Source organism: Schistocerca gregaria, unplaced genomic scaffold (genome assembly GCF_023897955.1).
Source record: "Schistocerca gregaria isolate iqSchGreg1 unplaced genomic scaffold, iqSchGreg1.2 ptg000008l, whole genome shotgun sequence".
In the NCBI taxonomy this organism is placed as follows: Eukaryota; Metazoa; Arthropoda; class Insecta; order Orthoptera; family Acrididae; genus Schistocerca; species Schistocerca gregaria.
The window spans coordinates 198,248-221,166 of record NW_026061700.1 but is presented as its reverse complement, the minus strand read 5'-3'; the positions used below and the strand labels follow the sequence as shown (position 1 = coordinate 221,166).

At 39.9% G+C, this 22,919-nt stretch overlaps 1 protein-coding gene across 1 annotated transcript in view; it reads left to right on the top strand.

Annotated features, from left to right (window-relative positions):
- The first annotated feature begins 18,371 nt into the window (after positions 1-18,371).
- LOC126301099 (skin secretory protein xP2-like) overlaps positions 18,372-22,919 on the top strand; it is a 114,970-nt gene continuing 110,422 nt past the window's right edge. Inside the window, exon 1 of the mRNA XM_049991689.1 lies at positions 18,372-18,447. Within this exon, the coding sequence (XP_049847646.1) occupies positions 18,372-18,447 (76 nt within the window). The remainder of the gene's footprint in view (positions 18,448-22,919) is intronic.

Below are 22,919 nucleotides of genomic sequence, written 5' to 3'. Positions count from 1 at the left end.
GCGATCCACCAGGGGACCAGTACGCAATGTGGAGAAGAGGTAGTATGAGGGATAGAATATTCAGCAGCAGTGAGAATGACTTCCATGAGGTGTGTTACCTGACTATCGCAGCTTGCGAAATTTTGATCCCGATAAGTCGTCCGGAACAGAAGAGCCCCCAGTCTGCTTTGGAGATGTGCCAACTAGTTGAGCATGGAGATGGGGTATGATGCAGGAGATGGATAACACAAGGGAAGTGGTCACTCAAATACATATCAGAAAGTGCGTATCACTCAAATTGGCTTGCAAGTTGGGTAGTATATATAGAGAGGTATAAATGGGAATAGTGGTGAGTTGTGTCTGAAAGAAAAATAGGGGAGCCAGAATTGAGGTAGACAAGATTGAGGTGGTTGAAAGGGTCTGTGAACAGGGAGCCTCTCAGGTAGTATGCTGGGGAGCCACAAAGGGGATGGTGGGCATTGAAGTCTCCAGTCAACAAAAATGGTGCAGGTAGCTGAGCAATAATTTGCATCATGCCTGCCCTAGTAATGGCAGACAACGATGGAGTGTAAATGGTACAGATGGAAAATCTAAAAGTGGGGAGAATAATTTGGACGGCAACCACCTGCACGTCGGTGATGGGATCGTAGAAGATATCATCCCGTACTAGCAACATAACCCCTTCATAAGCCGGACTACTTGCCTCAGGTGGTAGGTCAAAACACACAGAGGAATAGTGTGCCAAGTCAATTTGATCACATGGGCATAGCTTCATTTCCTGGAGGGCTACGACAAGTGGAGAGTGCAAGTGTAGCAGCAACTTTAAGTCCTCTCGGTTTCAACAAATGCCGTGAATATTCAAATGAAGAAGTGCCATTGTGAGAAGAAAAAGAAAAAGGAGAAGCAAGAAGGGGTCACCTGGAAGGCCGCTGAGGGCCTGGCTTCGAGCGAGCACTGCCACCACTATCAATAGGCAGACAGTCATCATCCATTGCTTCAATAGGTCCATCAGCCATCTTGTTAAGAAGGCCGGGAGTGGGAGTTTCTTCCGCCGGTGAACGGAAAGATGATCGGCTACCAGCAGTGCGGCCAGGCCAAATGGATGACGGCCTGGGGCAGCAACTGCTGGGTGGCACAGGAAAAGAAATGCGCCATGGCAGAGAAGGAGAACTTTGCTTCCTATGAGCCTTCTTGGAAGGTCGTTTAGTTTAAGTACTGGCCGATGGCTGGGAGTTTGAAGTATGTAGAAAGTCTGCATGGGAGAGTTACTTCTTGAAGGCCTGTGCCTGTAACTTCTGGGTATTAGTGTTGGCAGAAGTTGATGAAGGTGCTTGTGTCTTAGGGGTGATGGGAGGAAGAGGAGACGCTCACTGGGTGATCTTAACACTGGCCGAATGGACGACCATAGGGCTAAAGGTCAGATCGCATGTCTGCATCAACACCTACCTGGTAGTCCGAGGAGAGTCGAGGACAGTACTGTATTTCCCCACTGGGAGCAGCGTGGGCTTCCTACTAGCAAAAAGCTTGAGAGCAGCCGAGGTGGACACTTTCTCTTTGACCCAAATTTCCTGTATACAGCATTCATCCTTGTAGATGGGGCAGTCGCGGGAGGACACTGCATGGTCACCCTGAGAGTTCATGCAATGAGGAGGTGGAGGTGGACAGTCACCCTCATGGGCATCCCTGCCACAGGTGATGCATTTAGCCACATTAGAACAAGAATGGGAGGTGTGATTAAAACTCTGAGACTGGTAGAAGCGTGTAGGTGTTGGGACATAGGGCCGAACAGAGATAACCTCATAGCCCTCTTTGAAGCGTGATGGCAGCTGAACACTATGAAAGGTCAAAAAAGTGTCCGGGTCAGTATAAGGTCATTTTCGACCTTTTTCATTACGCCATAGACAGCTGTCACACCCTGCTCAGCGTGGAAAAACAGAATCCCCTAGTCAGTCAATCCGTCAAGTAATCTAGTATATACCACACCATGTGACGAATTCAAAGTGTGGTAAACCTGCACCCGAATGGGGAATGTGTACAAGAGTGGGGCCCAAAGGTGTTTTTGTGCTTGTAAAGTGCTGTCAGGGGGGTAGGGTGGTGGTTGTTGGGGTTGTTTGGGGGAAGAGACCAAACAGCGAGGTCATCAGTCTCATTGGATTAGGGAAGGATGGGGAAGGAAGTCGGCCCTGCCCTTTCAAAGGAACCATCCCAGCATTTGCCTGGAGAGATTTAGGGAAATCATGGAAAAAATAAATCAGGATGGTCAGGCAGGGGATTGAACCATCTTCCTCCCAAATGTGAGTCCAGTGTGCTACCACTGCGCCACCTCGCTCAGTAGCGCTCTCAGATTCCAACAACAAGGTACTGTTATGCATCTTGGTACAAGACTTGACAGGTCCGGCTATGGCATCTATGCCCTTCTGAATAACGAAAGGGTTGACAGACGAAAAAACCTTTCCATCCTCAGATCTAGAAAGTACTAGGAACTTCGAGGCAGGCGGTAATACTTTTGTCACTGGTGACTGGTCATGCTTCCGTTTTTGGGCAGAAGTCAGGAGAGAAGAAGAAGAAGGAGGAGGAGGAGAGAAATCTATTGCAGATGAATCCCCCATGATTGTCAGCGTCTCTGATGATGCACTCCTTCCTTGTGGGGACCCTCTCAGAGGGCGCTCCTACCTTCGGTGAATGTTTACACCTCAGGTCACACCTCCCGAGAAATAGACCAGTCGTCATGGTCGGAAGGTGTCAGCTCAGGCAATCACCCCTCCCCGGGGCCTGGCCTTTACCAGGGGGTACGTGCGTGCCTTACTTGTCTACCTAGGGCTGGTAACCCCATCACCGGATATGCGTGCGAATGCATGGGTCCAGCCCTCAGGCATGCACAGAGAGGAAAGAAGAATAGGAAAAAAGGGAGAGAGGGAGAGAAAGGACACACTGCCTCAAACGCCAAGGCGGACACCATAGGGTGGGCAAGAATTGAAATAAAAGGAGGCAAGGGGAATGAGGCAAGGGGAAGGAGACAAGGTAAAAAGTAAGGAAGACAGTAAGGGGGAGAAGAAGAAGGAAAAAAGGGAACAAACAAAGGAAGGAAGATACCAGAATAAGTGAAAAACCAATAAGACTTCAAATGTAAGTCGTTAAACCATCCGTGTCTGGACGCAGGCACAAAGTACCCCTTTGAGGGGGTAGGACTCCTTTTAATCACCTCTTACGAGAGGCAAGTATACCTCGGGCCTATTCTTACCCCTGGACCCACAGGGGGAAAAGATTACTTTGTGAATGTTATAAAACCAGAGAATATTCTGTCTGATAATGGAGCACAATTTGCATCTAGTGTGTGGGGGAAGTTTATGCAAAGATCTCGGATCAAGCATATAAGGATTTCAGTGTATCACCCTGCGGTTAACATGGCTGAGAGGTATATAAGGGAGCTGGGTAGGCTATGTAGGACTTATTGCAGTAAAAATCATAGTACTTGGACAGAATATATAATTGTGTTTGAGGATCTTATGAACACAGTGGAGAGTTTTGCTACAGGATTCTCACCCTATTATCTCATGAAAAATATCAAGCCAGACAATCTAATAGCAGAACACAGAGTTTCCTCCATCGCAAGGCTTGAAAAGTCAAGAGAATATGCAGATGGCCAGACAGGAAATGTTAAAGAAAGGATATGAGAGACAGAGGAGGCATGGAGAAAGATATAAGACAACAAAGTTCAAGGAGGGAGATAAAGTGCTAGTGAGGAGCAAGAAAAAATACAGTGACACTGACGGCAAAATCAAAAAGTTATTTGAATTATACCATGGACCCTTTGAGATAATGGGTTGTCAACAACCTAAGGCATATAGGTTAGTATAATCAGTGTCCAAAAAGCCATTTGGACTGAGAAATGTAGTGGAGTTCAAAAAATATGTGGTGAAAGAATAAAGAGTAAGGAAGTGAGATTCCCATGTTTACTATTGTCTAGTTAAAACAATTATTGGGGGCTATGTACATGTGTATTTATAATTAGAGTATTATTTATGTTACTGTGTATATTGCAATGCCATTGTTGGTGGTCAACAAACTTCATTATACTGTATGTATTTGCAATAAGGGAATCTGTTGTCCCATGGTTTTGTGCAACTGGTGTGGATGTGATGGAAGCCTTTTTGAAAAGGTCATAAAGGAACTTAAACCTACTGTATATATAGTCATTATTTGTGTATAAATGTGTGGAGAGTATAGGAGGGAGGAAAACTGCAAATAGTTTGTTTAAAAATAGTTGAGATTTTATTAAAATTTCTAATTTATCTGTGGCATCTGGAGTTGACACTGGTGCGTGGGGACAGTCATGTATGGTGCTCACTAAATTTGCAAATTGTAGAGGTATATGGGAAATAATTAACTAGCTTATTATACGATGTTCATGAGGAAAGTGGAGGAAAGAACAATAATGGCTAAGTGGCTGCTTGTATAAGTTTTATGTATAAACCTCAATAAGAGCTGATCAGTGAACACAGGATGTCTCCATGAAGTGGGGGTATGTATGGTAACAGGGGATAATATGGAGCCCTTTCAAGTAGTTCATAATTTAAATTTAAAGAACCGATGTAGAGATGACATGCTGGACAAAATAGACCGGAAAATACTTGTTTTGTGTTTTGATGGGAATTGTATTTCCGTTGCTTAGTGTTTTGGTTTCCTATTAATTGAAACAAATTATAAAAGTGTGGTGATAAATATGTAAAATTATATAATGAATTTAGACTTAAGTATTTAAATATTATAAAATATTATAACCGAACTGTGGCCATGTTTAGGGATTTTGACTAATGTGGTGTCATGTGACCTGACTCAGGACAGTGGATATGAGTGGGAAAATTGGGTCCTTTTGCTCCCAGCTTGCCACCTCAATGGACAACGAACAAAGTACCACAAGTGTAAGTGTGGAGGCCATGGTATGTGAAGGAACAATGTGAAAGTGTGTAGGTGCGGGACAAACAGTGTATGAATTGCACCGATTATTATTTTAAAAAATCAAGTTTATTTGTGAACTTAAAAATGCATGACCAAGAGTTAAAGTGTTTCTTTTAAATAAATAAGCTACAATCTGAACATGTATAGTTCAGTTCATTGCTGTTAAAAAGCTAGCCAATATATGACTCAGTAATAGGGGTGCAAATGCAACCATTCACTATCAACCCAATTAGCAGATAAGCCACATGAATAATAGGTAGTGAACAAGTCCAGTACATTTGCAAACCATCACATTTCATCCATTACCCTATGTGAATTACTTCAGAAAGGAGCTGGAAAAAGCTCCTATCACACTACTATAATTTTGTTGCTATAGTTATGATAAAGCCAAAATCATTGCATTTCACCCATTAACCTATGAGAAATATTTCTGGAAAAAGCTCCAGAAAGCTCCTTCCACTGTACTGCCATTTTGTTGGTATAGTTATAACAAAGCCAGAATCTTTGTATTTCTTCCGTTACCCTATGTGCATTATTTCTAAAAGAACTGAAGAACACTCCTCTCACATTCCTATCACTATGTTGGTCAAGTTACAACAAAGCCGGAATAATTGCATTCCATCCATAACCTTACGAGAATTATTTCTTCAAGAAGCTGCATAAAGCTCTTTTGACATTACTATCACTTTGTTGGTATAGTTGCTACAAAGTGAGAATCATTGCATTTCATCCATTAACCTATGCAAAATTGTATATGAAAGGAGCTGCAGAAAGCTCCTCTCACACTACTACCACTATGTGGGTATAGTTACCACATATCCACGATCATTGCACTCCATCTATTATGCCATGTGAATTATTTCTGAAAGAAGCTGCAGAAAGCTCCTACAACAATACTGGTACTTTCTTGGTATGGTTACTACAAAGCCAGAATCATCACGTCTCATCCATTACCCCATGTGAATTATTTCTGAAAGGAGCTGCAGATAGCTCCTCTCACACTACTGTCAGCTTGTTGATGTAGATCTAACAAAGACTGAATTAAAGCCTTTCATGCATTACCATGTGTAAATTATTTCTGGAAAGAGTAGCAGATAGCACCTCTCAGAATACTATCACACTGATGGTATAGTTACTACAAAGCAACAATCATCACAGTGCATTCATAAGAATATGAGGCTTATTTCTGAAAGGAGCTGCCAATGGCACTATTCACACTGCTATCAGTTTGTTGGCATAGTTACTATAAACCCAGAATCATCATATTACATCCAATACACTACCTAAATTATTTCTGAAAACAGACGCAGATAGCTCCTCTCACAATACTACTCTTAATTGGCATTGTTAAAGCAGAGCCAGAATTATCACATTTCATTCTTTACCCTATGAGAAGTATTTCTGAGAGAAGATGCAGAAAGCTCCTCCCTTATTTGCGTTTGTTTGTTGGTATGGTCACTACAAAGCCAGAATCGTAGCATTTCATCCATTACCCTATGTGAAGTATTTCTGGGAAAAGCTGCAGAAAGCTCCTCCCTTATTAGCGTGTCTTTGTTGGTATGGTTACTACACAGACAGAATCATCGCACTTCATCCTTTAACCTATGTGAAGTACTTCCGAAAGAATTAGCAGAGAGCTCCACTCTCATTTGGTTCTCTTTGTTGATATGGTTACTACAAAGCCAGAATCATCGCAGTTCATCCAATACCCTATGTGAAATATTTCTGGGAGAAGCTGCAGAAAACTCCTCCCTCATTTGCATTTCTTTGTTGGTATGGTTACTACACAGGCAGAATCATCGCATTTCATCCATTACACTATGTGGCGTATTTCCAGGGGAAGCTCCAGAAAGCTCCTCCCTCATTTAGCGTCTCTTTGTTGGTATGGTTACTACAAAGCCAGAATCATCGCATTTCATCCATTACCCTAAGTGAAGTACTTCTGGCAGAAGCTACAGAAAGCTCCTCACTCATTTGCATCTCTTTGTTGGTATAGTTACTACAAAGTCAGAATCATCGCATTACAGGCATAACCCTATGTGAAGTATTTATGAGAGACGCTGCAGAAAGCTAGACCCTCATCTTGTCTGTTTGTTGGTATGACAACTACAAAGACAGAATCATCGCATTTCATTTATTACCCTATGTGAAGTATTTCTGAGAGATGCTGCAGAAAGCTTCCCCCTCATAGGTGTCTCTTTGTTGGTGAGGTTACAAGAATGCCAGAATCATCGCATTTCATCCATTACCCTATGTGAATTATTTCTCAAAGAAGCTACAGAAAGCATCTGCCACAGCAATGTCTCTTTTTCCGTATGATTATTACAAAGCCAGAAACCTCCCATTTCATCCATTACTGTATGTGGTTATTTTCTGAAAGAAGCTGCCAAAAGCTCCTCCTGCAGCAGCATCTGTTTGTTGGTATCATCACAACAAAGCCAGAATCGTCACATTTCATCAATAACCATATCTGATCTATTTCTAAAAGAAGCTGCAGAAAGCTCCTCAGGCAGCAGTGTCACATTGTTCATATGATTACTGCAAAACGAGAATGGTCGCATTTCATCCATTACCCTATGTGAATTATTTCTGAATGGAGCTGCAGAAAGCACCTCCCACAGCACCATGTCTTTGTGGGTATGATTACTACAATGCCTCAATCATAGCATTTCATCCATTACACTACGTAAATTATTTCTGAAAGAAGCTGCAGGAAGGTCCTTCCGCATCAGGATCTCTTTCTTCGTATTATTACTACTATGCAAGAATCATCTCATTTCATCCATAAGACTATGTGAATTATTTCTCACAGACAGTGCCAAAAGAACCTCCTACTGCAGCGTCACATTGTTGGTATGATTACTCCAAAACCAGAATCAAAACATTTCATCCATTACACTACGTGAATTTTCTCCGAAAGAAGCTACAGAAAGCTCCACCCACATTTGCCTTACTTTGTTGCTCTCATTACTACAAAGCCACAATCATCATTTTTATCTATTACCCTATGTGATTACTTCTGAAAAAAGCTGCAAAATGTTCCACCTACAATGGCGTCACTCTGTTGGTATGATTAATACAAATCCTGAATCATCACATTTCATCTGTCACCCTATTTGAATTTTTTCCAGAAGGAGCTGCAGAAAATGCCTCTCACATTTGCGTTGTTTTGTTGGTATGATTACAACAAAGTGAGAATCATCGCATTTCTTCATTTACCCTATGTGAATTATTTCTGAAAGGAGCTGCAGAAAGGTACTGCCGCAATTGTGTCACTTTGTTGCTATGATTACAACAATGCCAGAATCATTTCATTTCATCCATTACCCTATGAGAATTATTTCTAAATGATGCTACAAAGAGCTCCTCCCACACTTGCGTCACACTACAAAGCCAGAATCATCACATTTCATCAATTACACCATGCAAATTATTGCTGAAAGAAGCTGCACAAAGCTCCTCCTACATTCGCATCACTTTGTTCATACGATTACTACAAAGCCAAAGTCATCGAATTTCATGAATAACCCTATGCGAATTATTTCTGAATGAAGCTGCAGAAAGCTACTCGCACATTTGCGTCGCTTTGTTGACTTTAGTACTACACAGAACTTATCATTGCAATTTCATCCTTTATCCTATGTGAATTAATTCTGAAAGAAGCTGCAGAATGCTCCTCCCTCAACAGCGTCACTTTGTTCGTATGTCTACTACAAAGCCGCAATCAATGGATATGATCCATTACCCTATGTTACCCACAGTAGCATCACTCTGTTGGCATGATTACCACAAAGCCAGAATCACCACATTTCATCAATTACACTGTGCAAATTAGTTCTGAAAGTAGCTACAGAGTACACCTCCCACATTTGTGGCATTTTGTTGATATGATTACCACAAAGCCAGAAACATCGAACTTCATCTGTTACACACCATGAACTATTTCTAATAGACCCTGAAAAAGCTCCTCCTACTCTTAGGTCACTTTGTTGGTATGATTACTACAAAGCTAGAATCATCGCATTCCACCCATTACACTGTGAGAATTATTTCTGAAAGAAGCTGCAGAAAGCTCCTCCCACATTTGCATCACTTTGTTGGTATGATTACTACAAAGCCAGAATCATTGCATTTCATGCATTTCCGTATGTGAATTTTTTTTTCAAGAGAGTCAGCAGAACGCTCATACCACAGCAGCTTCAGATTGTTGGTATGATTACAAAAAAGCCAGAATCATTGCATATTATCCATTACACTACCTGAAATATTTCTGAGAGGAGCTGAAGAAAGCTCCACTCACACTACTACACTTTGATCGTACAGTTACTACAAAGGCAGAATCATTACATTTCATCCATTACCCTACGAGTATTATTTCTGAAAGGAACTGCAGGGAGCTCCTACCACACTGCTATCACTTTCATGGTATAGTTACAACAAGGCCAGAATCTTCTGATTTCATCCACTACCATACGTTAATTATTGCTGAAATGAATTGCTTGTAGCTCTGCTCACAGTACTGTCACTTTGTTAGTACAGTTTCTACAAAGCCACATTCATCGCATTTCATCTATATCCCTGTGGAAATTATTTCTGAAAGAAGCTGCAGAGAGATTCTCTCACATTACTATCACATTGTTGGTACAGTTGTGATCTATTTCTAAAGGAAGCTGCAGAAGCACCTCTCTCAGTACTGTCACTTTCTTTGAAATTTTACACAAAGCAATACTACTACTACTACTACTACTACTACTACTACTTCTACTACTACTACTACTACATGATCAGGCCCAATAGACCACACACATCTACAAGTTTCCTTCTCCACTGTATTCTGTCCAATGCTGCTATCTGCCATTCGTCCACATCTTCTGACACTTGGATTAAATCTTCATGGGGTTCACCCCTCCAATGGTTCTTGGGTCTCCCTGGCAGTCTCTTTCCTGTAGGTGTGAAATCCAAGAGCTTCCGAGGCCATCTGTGATCCTTCATCCAAGCTACAATGTTGGCCCACTGCATTTGTTTGGCTTTGAGAGTACCTGCTATGTTGGGCCGCTGGTATAGTTCCTCAAGCTCTTCATTGTATCTGATCCTCCATTCCCTGGTATCTGCATCCAGAACTGTACCAAAAATCTTCTGAAGCACTTTCCTCTCGAAAACAAGGAGCTCATGGAAGCCCTGTTTCCGGATACTCCATGTCTCACAGCCATATAGAACAAGAGGCTGGATAAAGGTTTTGTACAGTTGAATCTTGAGCTGTCTGGAGAGATATTTCTACCAAAGCAGTTGTGTTAGGCTGTGGAAAGATCAGTTTCCTGCTTGTATTCTGGCATTGATCTCTGCTTCACATGATGAGTTCACAGTGGAAAGTGCCCCTAGGTATTTGAATTCTTGCACTCTCTTGTAGGAAAGGTCCACAACTAGCAACAAGCATTGCATTTTATCGATAACCCTATGAAGATTATTTCTGAAAGAAGCTGACTAAAGCTCCTCTCAAATTACTATCCCTTTGTTGGTATAGTTACAAAAAAGTCACAATCATCGCATTTCATCTTTCACACTACGATAATTATTTCTGGAAGAAGCTCCAGAAAGCTCCTCTCACACTACAATCATTTTCACAGTTAGTTACTACAAAGCCACAATCGTCGCATTTCAGCCATAACACTATGTGAATTATTTCTGGATGAAGCTGCAGAAAGCTCCTCTCACACTACAATCATTTTCTTGGTGTAGTTACCATAAAGCCAAAATCATCACATTTCGTTCATAACATTATGTGAATTATTTCTGAAAGAATCTGCAGTAATATCCTCTTCCTTAACAATCAATCTGTTCGTATAGCTACTACAAAGCAACAATAATTGCATTTAATTTGTAACGTCATGTGAATTATTTCTGAAAGAAGCCACAGAACGCTCCCCTCAAAATAATATAAACCTTGATGGTGTAGTTACTACAAAGCCACAATTATTGCATTTGATTCATAGCATGCTTTGAAATATTTCTGAAAGAATCTGCAAAAAGTTCCATTCACTCTAGAACCAAAGTGTTGGTATAGTTATTAAAAAGTGACAATCATTGCACTTCACTAAACTCATAATGGTATGTGAATTATTTCTGAAAGAAGCTGCAGAAAGCTCACAATACTATCACCTTGTTGGTATAGTTACTACAAAGCCATATCCACCGTATTTTATGCATAACACTATGTGAATTATTTCTGAAAGAAGCTGCACAAAGGTGCTCTCACTGTAGAATCATTTTGTTGCCATAGCTACAACAAAACCACATACAGGGCATCTCACCCATAACACTATGAGATTTATTTCTTAAAGAAGCTGCAGAAAGATTCCCTCACAATACTATCACTTTGTTGTTATAGTTACTGAAGACATACAACCATTGCATTTAATCCATAACCCTATGTGTATTATTTCTGAAAGAAGGTGCAGCAAGCTCCTCTCACTCAAGTATCAATCTGTTGGAATAGCTATTACAAAGCCACAATCATAGCATTTCATCCATAACCCTATGTGATTTATTCCTGAAAGAAGCCACAGAAAGCTCCCCTCACAATACTATCACTTTGCCAGTATAATTACTAGTGAGCCACAATCATCTCATCTCATTCGTAGTCCTATGTGAATTATTTTCAAAAGAAACTGCAAAAAGCTTCCCGACCAATACTATGAGGTTTGGTACAGTTACTAAAAAGCCACAATAATTGCATTTCATTCATAGTCCTATATGAATTATTTCTGAAAGGAGCTTCAGAAAACTCCCCTCACAAAACTATCATCATGTTGGTATAGTTACTACAAAGCCACAATCTTCACACTTCATCCAAAACCCTATGTGAATTATTTCTGAGAGGAGCTCCAGCAAGCTCTTCTCACTCTATTACACTGTGTTGGTATGGTTACTACAAAGCAACAGTCTTCCCATTTCATCCATAATCCTAAGTGCTTAATGGGAAAGAAGCTGCACAAAGCCCCCTCACAATACAATCACTTTTTTGGTTTCCTGAATGAGATTTTCACTCTGCAGTGGAGTGTGCATTGATATGAAACTTCCTGGCAGATTAAAACTGTGTGCCCTACCAAGACTTGAACTCGGGAACTTTGCCTTGTGTGGGCAAGTGCTCTACCATCTGAGCTACCAAAGCATGACTTATGCCCAGTCCTCACAGCTTTACTTCTGCCAGTATCTCGGCTCCTACCTTCCAAACTTTACAGATGCTCTCCTGCGATCCTTGCAGAATTAGCACTCCTGAAAGAAAGGATATTGCGGAGACATGGCTTAGCCACAGCCTGGAGGATGTTTCCAGAATGAGATTTTCACTCTGCAGTGGAGTGTGCACTGATATGAAACTTTCTGGCAGATTAAAACTGTTCTGGAAACATCCCCCAGGCTGTGGCTAAGCCATGTCTCCACAGTATCCTTTCTTTCAGGAGTGCTAGTTGTGCAACGTTCACAGGAGAGCTTCTGTAAAGTTTGGAAGATAGGAGATGAGATACTGGCAGAAGTAAAGCTGTGAGGACTGGCTGTGAGTCATGCTTCAGTAGCTCAGATGGTAGAGCACTTGCCCGCAAAGGCAAAGTTCTCGATCTCGAGACTAGGTTGGGCACACAGTTGCAGTCTGCCGGGAAGTTTCACTTCGTTGGTTAATTACTAAAAAGCCACAATCTATGCATTTCATTCATAATGGTATGTGAATCATTTCCGAAAGGAGCTGCAGGGAGCTCCCCTCCCAATACTACCACTTTGTTGGTATAGTTACTACAAAGCCACATCATCACATCTCATCCATAAACCTATGTGAATTATTTCTGAAAGAAGCTACAGAAAGCTCATCTCACACTACAATCTTTTTGCTGTTGTAATTACTACAAAGCGACAATCATCACATTTCATCGTTACCCCTTTGTGATTTTTTTCTGAAAGTAGCTGCAGAAAGCTCCCCTCACAATACTATCACTTTGTTGGTATAGTTAATGCAAAAAGACAGTCATCACATTTCATCCAGAACACTATGTGATTTATTTCTGAAAGAAGCCACAGAAAGCTCCTCTCTCAGTAATGTCACTTTGTTCATATAGTTTACACAAAGCTACAATCATTAAATTTCATCCATGAAAGTATGTGAACTATTTCTGGAAAAAGCTGCAGTAAGCTCCTCTCGCAATACTATCACTTTGTCAGTATGGTTACTACAAGCCACAATGATTTCATTTCATCCATAACTCTATGAGAATTATTTCTGAAAGAAGCTACAGAGAGCTCCCCTTCTTAGTACTGTCACTCTGTCCTTATAGTTTACAAAAAGCAACAATCATTGCAGTTCTTCCATAACCCTATGTCAATTATATCTGAAAGAACCTGCAGAATTCTCTTCTCACACTACTATCACTTTGTCGGTATAATTACTACCAACCCACAATCATCCCATTTTATCCGTAACCCGATGTGAATTATTTTTGAAGGAAGCACCAGAAAGCTCCTCTCTCACTTGTGGCACTCATTTTTACATCAGCAAATTTTTTGGCATTCATCTCAGTGTCAGTTCATTATCTCGATTCACAATTGCTAAGTGCAGCAGAAGTCTGGTCTCTCAACGCACGCAAATATTCTGCTAAGGAACATTTCTCGTACCATAATCTCACTGCCACTAGCCTGCGAACACAACACTATTTTTCTTTATTGTAAGCACCATCTCACTGTAATGATCACATACCTGCACACAGATATCAATCCAGTGTAATAAGTAACAATGTTGTCAGTTTGTGTAACAAGTTTACATGATTTCACAGTCTCATCTCTATGATCTCATACCCACTGCATGTCATAATCCAAATGTCATCGGTTTGACACAGTACCTTTTAGAGCTGGTCTGCTACAAATTGCCTCTCCTGACAATCTACACCAAACTGAGTGCTCTGAAAAACTTGTCTTTGTGGCGATACTATACTCTGTCATCATATCTGGTATGCCCTGCCACCTCTTCTTCTCTACACAGTCGGAAAGTATCTGACCTCCACATTTTGTGAAGATGCAAAGACATGCAACACTTCACCACCTACTCAAGGTGACACCGTCCTTCGATCACTTTCTACATTCACTCACAACAGCAGCAGCACACATACAGCACATGAGCTTCAGTGTTTCTGAGAATTTGTAGCAAGGGCCGGCCATTATAAACTGCTTTCTTTCAAAGTCATTTTCCCCAGACAATTTCCCTCATTTGTGACGCCTATCACTTCCAGAATGAGTCCCCATTCATCTCTGCCCTCCTTGTATACTTCCGTCGCCGTATTATGTGCCAGCAACACCACCAGGCGACATTCAGTCTCATCCTCAACAGTGATAATTACGTTTTGGTTTATCTGTGCAGAGATACAGGTGGACTGACAATTATTGTGTAACTAAAGTTTAATGGCACAGTACATAGTGCATAACAGAGATTGCTGCAGCTACTCACCATCTGTGTTAGCTGCTCCTACACGAGTTTGATATGTACAGTCCTCTCCCAGATCAGCTCTCTTTCCTTGGGGTGCTCAGCTCTGATTTTCTCAGCCTCCTGTTGCAGGGAGTCTACCAGCTCTGTCCAAGTAGTGGCCAGACCGCACTCTGTGCTGGAGAGCTAATGCTGTAATGAGACACATCACATGGTTATCTTGAGGCATGTACTGAATGAAAAAGTTAGTGTTTAAACTACTCTTATTGTATCCTCTGTGTACTGAACATTCAAATACCAAAATTAATAATTAACTTAGAAATAGCAGCCCAACTAACGTAATACACCTTTAATACTGCCACCTGTGAAAGTCATTTATTTCAATGAATTTCGCCATTTGCAGCCTGTATCTTCATTAGGGTGATCCCCATATGCATCTGCTTCCCACTTACTTACTGTTTTTAGAGTGTCATATGCCTGTAACGGTATCAGGTGGCATCCGACATCACAGTGGGGCGTGGACATAATGTTTTGACTCATTGGTGTATAGGGGATCTATACAAGGGAGATATAACTGAGGGCAACGTCATACAAATGGTAGAAGAGACAGATGAAGATAACAAGGGAGATATACTGTGAGAAGCATTTGACTGAGCACTGAAGACTCACACTGAAACAAGGAAACAAGTACCCAGGGGTAGACAACATTCTGTCAAAACTACCGATAGCATTGGGAGAGACAGCAATGACAAAATTATTCCATTTGCTGTGCTAGATGTACGAAATAGGTGAAATATCCACAAATTTCACTAGGAATGTATTAATTTCAGTTCCAAAGAAATAAGGTGCTGAGAGGTGTGAATATTCCCAAACTGTCAGTTTAGGAGTTTGTCGTTGCAGAAGACAAATACAAATTCTTTATAAAAGGAACAAAAAACCAGCAGAAACTGCCTTCATAGAAGATAACTTTGGATTCTGGAGAAGATGCATTAAGGAAAGGCAAACTTACGTTTCTACCATTTGTAGACTTAGAGAAAGCTTTTGACAATGTTGACTGGAATACTCTCCTTCAAATTATGAAGCAGGGATCAAATACAGGGAGTGAAACACTATTTAAAATTTTTACAGAGTCGTTGCAGAAGACAAATACAAATTCTTTATAAAAGGAACGAAAAACCAGCAGAAACTGCCTTCATAGAAGATAACTTTGGATTCTGGAGAAATGTAGGACCACATGTGACAGTACTGACCCTACAACTTATCTTAGAAGATGCATTAAGGAAAGGCAAACTTACGTTTCTACCATTTGTAGACTTAGAGAAAGCCTTTGACAATGTTGACTGGAATACTGTCCTTCAAATTATGAAGCAGGGATCAAATACAGGGAGTGAAACACTATTTAAAATTTTTACAGAGCCAGATCGCAGCTATAACAGTTGAGGGGCATGAAAGGGAAGCAGTGGTTGGGGAGCAAGTGACACTGGGTTGTAGCCTATCCGTGATGTTATTCAAACTGTATATTGGGCGACCAGTAAAGGAAACAAAAGAAAAGTTCAGAATAGGAATTAAAGTACATGGAGAAGAAATAAAAACTTTGAGGTTTGCTGACAACATTGTAATTCTGTCAGAGACAGCAAAGGATCTGCAAGAGCAGTTGAACGGAATGGACAGTTCTTGAAAGGAAGATATGATATGAACATAAACAAAAGCAAAAGAAGATAATGGAATGTAGTCAAATTAAATAAGGTGATGTGAGGGAATTAGATTAATGAATGAGACACTTGAAGGTGATGATTTTTGCTAATTGGGCAGCAAAATCACAAATGAATGTTCAAGGTAGAGATGATATAAAATCTAGGCAGACATTGGAAAGGAAAGTGTTTCTGAAGAAGAAAATTTTGGAACATTGAATATAAACTTAGGTTGTAGAGTAATTGCACCTTATGCAAGACACCTTTGTAGCTTTGATTTCAGTGAGACATTTTTCAGCACTTTTTTTTGCTATCTTCAGATAGTACAGAAAATGCTGAAACAGGTTTGTGTGAAAACACAGCTATGAACATGCCCGAAAAAAAAAAAGAGAGGGGAAATTTCTCTCTAATTTTCTTAGACACAGAAATAAAGAGAACTGCAATATTCACAACATGGAACTGCAATATTCACAACATGTTTATAGATTTAGGTGTTACAAAAATTTTTCTGGAAACATTTGTATTGATTGTTGTCATATACGAAGTGAAATATGGATATCAAACAGCTTAGAGAGGATGAGAATAGAAGTTTCTGAAATGTGGTGCTACAGATGTATGCTGAACATAAGATGGGTAAATGGACTTGGAGAGAAAAGAAATTTTCTACACAAGCTGACTAAAAGAAAGGATTAGTTGACAGGATGCATTCTAAGATGTTAATGGATCACTAGTTTAGCACTGGAGAGAAGTGTGGAGTGGTGGCACCACTCCCGTATCGTATATTAAGATCCACATAAGCTTTTGGTAACTTTATTTTCAAAATTCTGCTGATGAAGTTCATACATTATGCAAAGTCTTACGAGTTAATAGGTATATTTTGAAGGAAAGATCACTTTCAAATTAAAGGGCTATTTTTCCTCTTTTCAGTAAACTTAACTATCTTAACAGATATTGAATATAATAGGGGGAAACATTCCACATGGTAAAAATATACATAAAAAACAAAGATGCAGTGACTCACCAAATGATAAAGCACTGGTAGACAGGCACAATAAATAATACACAAATTTCAAGTTTTCTCAACCCAAGGTTGCTTCAACTTTGGGTTGCGAAAGTTTGAAATTTGTGTCTGTGTTTGTGTATTTTTTATTGTGTCTATCTACCAGCACTTTCTCGTTTGTTAAGTCACAGCAACTTTCTTTGTTATATGCATTAACAGATATTGATAATTGTTAGTTTAACTTTATCCAGATTTGTAGTGCCAGTTATGGACATATTGCTGTGAATTTCCAGGATCTGTTGATACACTTTTGATCATCTGATTTTTCTAATTTCTATTGACACTAGTACTAATGAGCAAGAGTCCTGAATTAAAAATTACAGATTTTTCAGTAACTACATTTCAATACGCAAGATGGGTCCCATAATAATAATAAGCCCTTGATTACCAACGCATTGGCATAAATTAGAATTGAACTTTTGAATAGACGCTTCTCATGCGAAGTAACATACTGCTACAAACAAAATATAATGACAATATCCACAGCCAATAAAAATTAGCCTTCTGGCTCACAGGTTTTGTAAACAATAATAAATTAACACAGTTCATTAATACCATAGAACAAATCTGTTTATGCCCTACATTCACTCCACTCTTGATTCTGCTGTTAATCTTCTTCAGGTATGGCTTCAGTTTAGCTAGGCTGCATTCTAGACAGCTCTTGGGAACTATTTGTGTTGCCTCTCCATACATTTAAGTCAGGCTGAGAGAACTTATTTTACAATTATGAGCAATAAATATCATTATGTGTGTGTTTCAGTATTGTTTAATAATATTTGTGTTTACAACAACCATTCTTTGCCGTGTTTTACTTAACTGTATGTGAAACAACTTTTGATCACTTCATCTGTATTGTGTGCACATTTACTTTCTGAAGAGATAATAAGTATTGTGTTCCACAGATGTCCATACTAAGTACCTGTCTGCATACATCATTAGAAACTGTAAGAGATCTGGTCATCCCCAATAGGATCTTACAGACACGATTAAAGATTGGTGAGCTCATAATTTTGAACTTATAAAAGAAACTTCTGGCTATCCATTTTAAGGATGGAACTATCAACAGCAATTTCAGGTGCTGATCCTCTGAAACTGTACAGCTTCTGAATGGCTTGTATCACAACTATTGATGTGACATAACACCTATGGTATATTTTCTATTGTCTTCTGCAATGAAGTTCCCATTCTATCCATTACAGTGTTTAACCTTACTTGAACCATCATCATGATGATGAACATCTCAATAATTCAGTGGGTTCTGAACCTGAAACATGAAATAGTAGAGGACTACAAATACAACAGTGGGAACTCATCTTCAGCGCTGTTTGAAAGATCATGCACAAAAATCCTTGTGGGGTAGTGTTGCTAACAACTACTGTTTTGTTTTGGTTAACTTTAGTGCTAGTAAACAGTCACTATTGCTCAGTAGATATTAAAACTGAAAAGAAGTAAATTTTTGGAAATATGTAGAATCTGATCACAGATGAAAGGAAATAGAAATAATCTTAAATATATGTTCTTGGTTATTAGCATTATTTTCAGAGACAGATAACAGAAATAAGATTGAGCCCACAGTGTTTTAAATGTTTCAAAGCCAGAAGCTTCTTCAAGGAAATGCACCCAACTGCAGAGCTTTTCTTTGAAGGTAGACAATGATAATCTCATTCCTTAATAGAATGTTGATACCTTGCATATTGGCTGCATATTAATAATCATAACAAATCTTCACCAGAGCAAGGAAAACAAACACAAAAGCACACACGCTCTGGCACCCAAGGCCAGACTGCAAGCAGCAGCACATGGTGGGAGAAGCAAACAGGTGGTGGGGAAGGAGGAGGATGGGGCAGGGAGAGACAGCAGGGTAGGGGGACAGTTATGTGCTGCTTGTGGACAGTTACAAGGACAAAGTGGAGAGAGGGTACGGCAGCTAGTTGGAGTCGGGAGATTAGACAGATGTCGGCAGGGGGGCGGGAGGGCCATCAGAAAAGGAGGTAGTATAAAAACTGTGGGTGCGTTACTGGAATTGAGTGCTGGAATGGGAACAAGGAATGGTATAGTTTGGTGGTAGACAGTGACTAATGAAGGTTGAGGGTTACTTAAATGTAGGCTATACTGTAGGGAGAGTTCCCACTAGTCCAATTCAGAAAAGTTGGTGTTGGTGGGAAGAATCCAGAAGGCACAGGCTGTGAAGCAGTCACTGAAATGACAAACGTCATGCTGCACAGCATGCTCAGCAATTGATTGGCCCAACTGTTTCTTCATCACAGGCTTTTGGTTGTCGTTCATGTGAACATACATTTTATCAGTTGCCGTGTCGACATAAAATACAGCTCAGTGGTTGCAGCTTAGCTCGTAGAACACATGACTGGTTTCACAGGTAGCATTGTCTTTGATTGGACAAGCGACAATTGTGAGTGGACGGGAGTAGGTGGTGGAGGGATCATGTATGGGACAAGTTTTGCATCTATGTCTATTACATGGGCATGAGCCACGAGGTAAAGGGCAGCGAGCAGGGGTTGTGTAGTAGTGATATTCTCTAGGTTCAGTGGTCAGTGGAATACTACTGTGGAAGGGATGTAAAAGATAGTGCTTAATACATTCCCCATTCCAGGGTATACATTTTTGTTTTGTAAATAAAGCTTCCTTTTCTTTCTGCTAGTTACTTTATTTATCCCATATGTGTTCACCTTCTCCTGTTCTAAGCCATCATCAGTGGGATATATATTGATACGATTTTGTTAGTTTTAGATTATTAAACAGTTCACTTTGTAAAAAAAGTCATTACTTATGATTTGCTAATTTGCTTATCCTCACATCTGGTCTGGAGGTCACACTACCACTTTTATCACTGCCATATAATCATATCTTTGTGTTCTCACCTTCCATACACCGTTCACCATATTTCTCACCTTTTTGTGGTCGACTACTGTTCTTTTGTCACTCGATACAACTATGTCATCGTACACTGTTTTTCTCAACATAAATATTGCAACTCCATTATTTGTTTCATCTTCTTTGCGAAGTTTACCTATTTGTTGCAAATGTAGCGAAGTATATGTTCAAGACTAACTTCTATTTTTGATGTTTACACTGTGTGTGCATATGATTGAGAGAGAGGGAGGGAGGGGGATAGAGCTGACGAGTTTTAATTTGGGGGGGGGGGGGGGGGGGGTTGGGGCACGGCAGAGGAGGCGGGAGTACAAGCTATTAGTGAGTGGTTGAAAACTTTGGTAACAGCGACAGCTGATTTGACTTTTCCTTTCAATATTCTGTGGAGGGTTTCATGGATGAATGGGTGTAGAGATTTGGATTCTATTATTATATTGGACTGTATTATTTTATTAATCCTTTTTGCAGATGTTATTCTATTGTTTTAAATAATGAACTGCTTGGCATGTGTACTTGGTCATTCAACAGGATTTTCCATTCTGCTTTGGTTTTCTGTATGTGGTAATTTTCTTGCATTATTAGGAGGTGTTGTTTTACTGTCGATTCTAATTATTTTATGTCATTGTCTCTAGTGGTTGGTTTGTGGTCATTTTCTCTTAGGCATTCTGCAAATGTGATGTGGTTTGTCCCATATTTCCCAACTCTCATGTCTTTTTTGTATCTGACATCAAATGTTCTCCCTGTTTGCTCTATGTAACTGCCTTCACAAGTGTTACACTGTAGCTGATATGTAAATGCTTTCTGGTATATGTCTCTGTTATTTGTCAGTTTTGGGGTGTATTTTTGCATAGAACTGTCTGTTGTGTCTGCTATGTTTATTCCTTGTCTCTTGAAAATATTGGTGATTTAATGGGTGAGTTTGTGTTTGTATGTCATTGAGTACCATCTATTGTTTTCTTTCAACTTTTACTGATTATCCTGTGCTGTTGTTATGGGACTGCATGTTTGTGTTTGGTTCTGTTGTGTTGTTGTCTGTGGTTTGGAGCTCTCTGCTTTTATTTTACTTTTAATTTTGTTGTTAAGCTTTGTTAGAGTGTTACTGTTGTAACCATTATTTTGTGCCTCCTGCATCATTATGTCCAATTCTTTTTGGTAGCCTTCTTTGGCAAGTGGTACTGTGTTGAGTCTATGGAGCATGTGTTGAAGTGCTGTTTGCTTTTGTGTGTGCAGGTGGTTAGAGGATTGAGGAATCATATTGTCTGTTGCTGTGGGTTTATGGTAAATTTCAAACATATGCTTATGGTTCTGTTTTTTTATTGTTATATCCAGGAAGTTAATTTGGTTGTTCTGTTCTCTTTCAATTGTGAATTTTATATTTTTATGGATCTTGCTGATGTCAGTATGTAGTTTTTCAATTTTTCTTTGTGGTACATCTGTTAAGCAAAGGATGTTATCCATGCATCTGAACCAATATAATATGTTGTATTCTTTTGCTAATATTTTTGTGAAAATGATCTGTTAAATGTGGTTTACAAAAATATCTGCTAAGGCTTCTGAAACTGGGGACCCAATTGGTAATCCACCTTCTTCTAAATAAAATTCATTACTGAATTTGAAGTAATTTTGTTGTGTTATGAGCTTTATTAGTGTGCATATTTCCTTAATCTGTTCATCAGGTAGGTGACTATAAGTTTCCAGGTACTTATCTATAATTTCTATTACTTCTGGTACTGCTGGCCGGTGTGACCAAGCAGTTCTAGGCGCATCAGTCAGGAACCACGCAGCCACTAAGGTTGCAGTTTCGAATCCTGTCTCGGGCATGACTGTGTTGTTGTTGTTGTGGTCTTCAGTCCTGAGACTGGTTTGATGCAGCTCTCCATGCTACTCTATCCTGTGCAAGCTGCTTCATCTCCCAGTACCTACTGCAACCTACATCCTCCTGAATCTGCTTTGTGTATTCATCTCTTGGTCTCCCTCTACGATTTTTACCCTCCACGCTGCCCTTCAATACTACATTGGTGATCCCTTGATGCCTCAGAACATGTCCTAGCAACCGATCTCTTCTTCTAGTCAAGTTGTGCCACAAACTTCTCTTCTCCCAAATCCTATTCAATACCTCCTCATTAGTTACGTTATCTACCCATCTAATCTTCAGCAATCTTCTCTAGCACCACATTTCGAAAGCTTCTATTCTCTTCTTGTCCAAACTAGTTATCATCCATGTTTCAGTTCCATACATGGTTACACTCCATACAAATACTTTCAGGAAAGAGCTCCTGACACTTAAATCTATACTCGATGTTAACAAATTTCTCTTCTTTATAAACGCTTTCCTTGCCATTGCCAGTCTACATTTTATATCCTCTCTACTTCGACCATCATCAGTTATTTTGCTCCCCAAATAGCAAAACTCATTTACTACCTTAAGTGTCTCAATTCCTAATCTAATTCCCTCGGCATCACCCGACTTTATTCGACTACATTCCCTTATCCTCATTTTGCTTTTGATGATGTTCATCTTATATCCTCGTTTCAAGACACTGTCCATTCCATGCAACTGCTCTTCCAAGTCCTTTGCTGACTCTGAAAGAATTACAATGTCATCGGCGAACCTAAAAGTTTTTATTTCTTCTCCATGGATTTTAATACCTACTGTGAATTTTTCTTTTGTTTCCTTTACTTCTTTCTCAATATACAGATTGATTAACATCAGTGAGAGGCTACAACCCTGTCTCACTCCCTTCCCAACCACTGCTTCCCTTTCATGCCCCTCGACTCATAACTGCCATCTGGTTTCTGTACAAATTGTAACTAGCCTTTGGCTCCCTGTATTTTACCCCTGCCACCTTTAGAATTTGAAAGAGAGTAATCCAGTCAACATTGT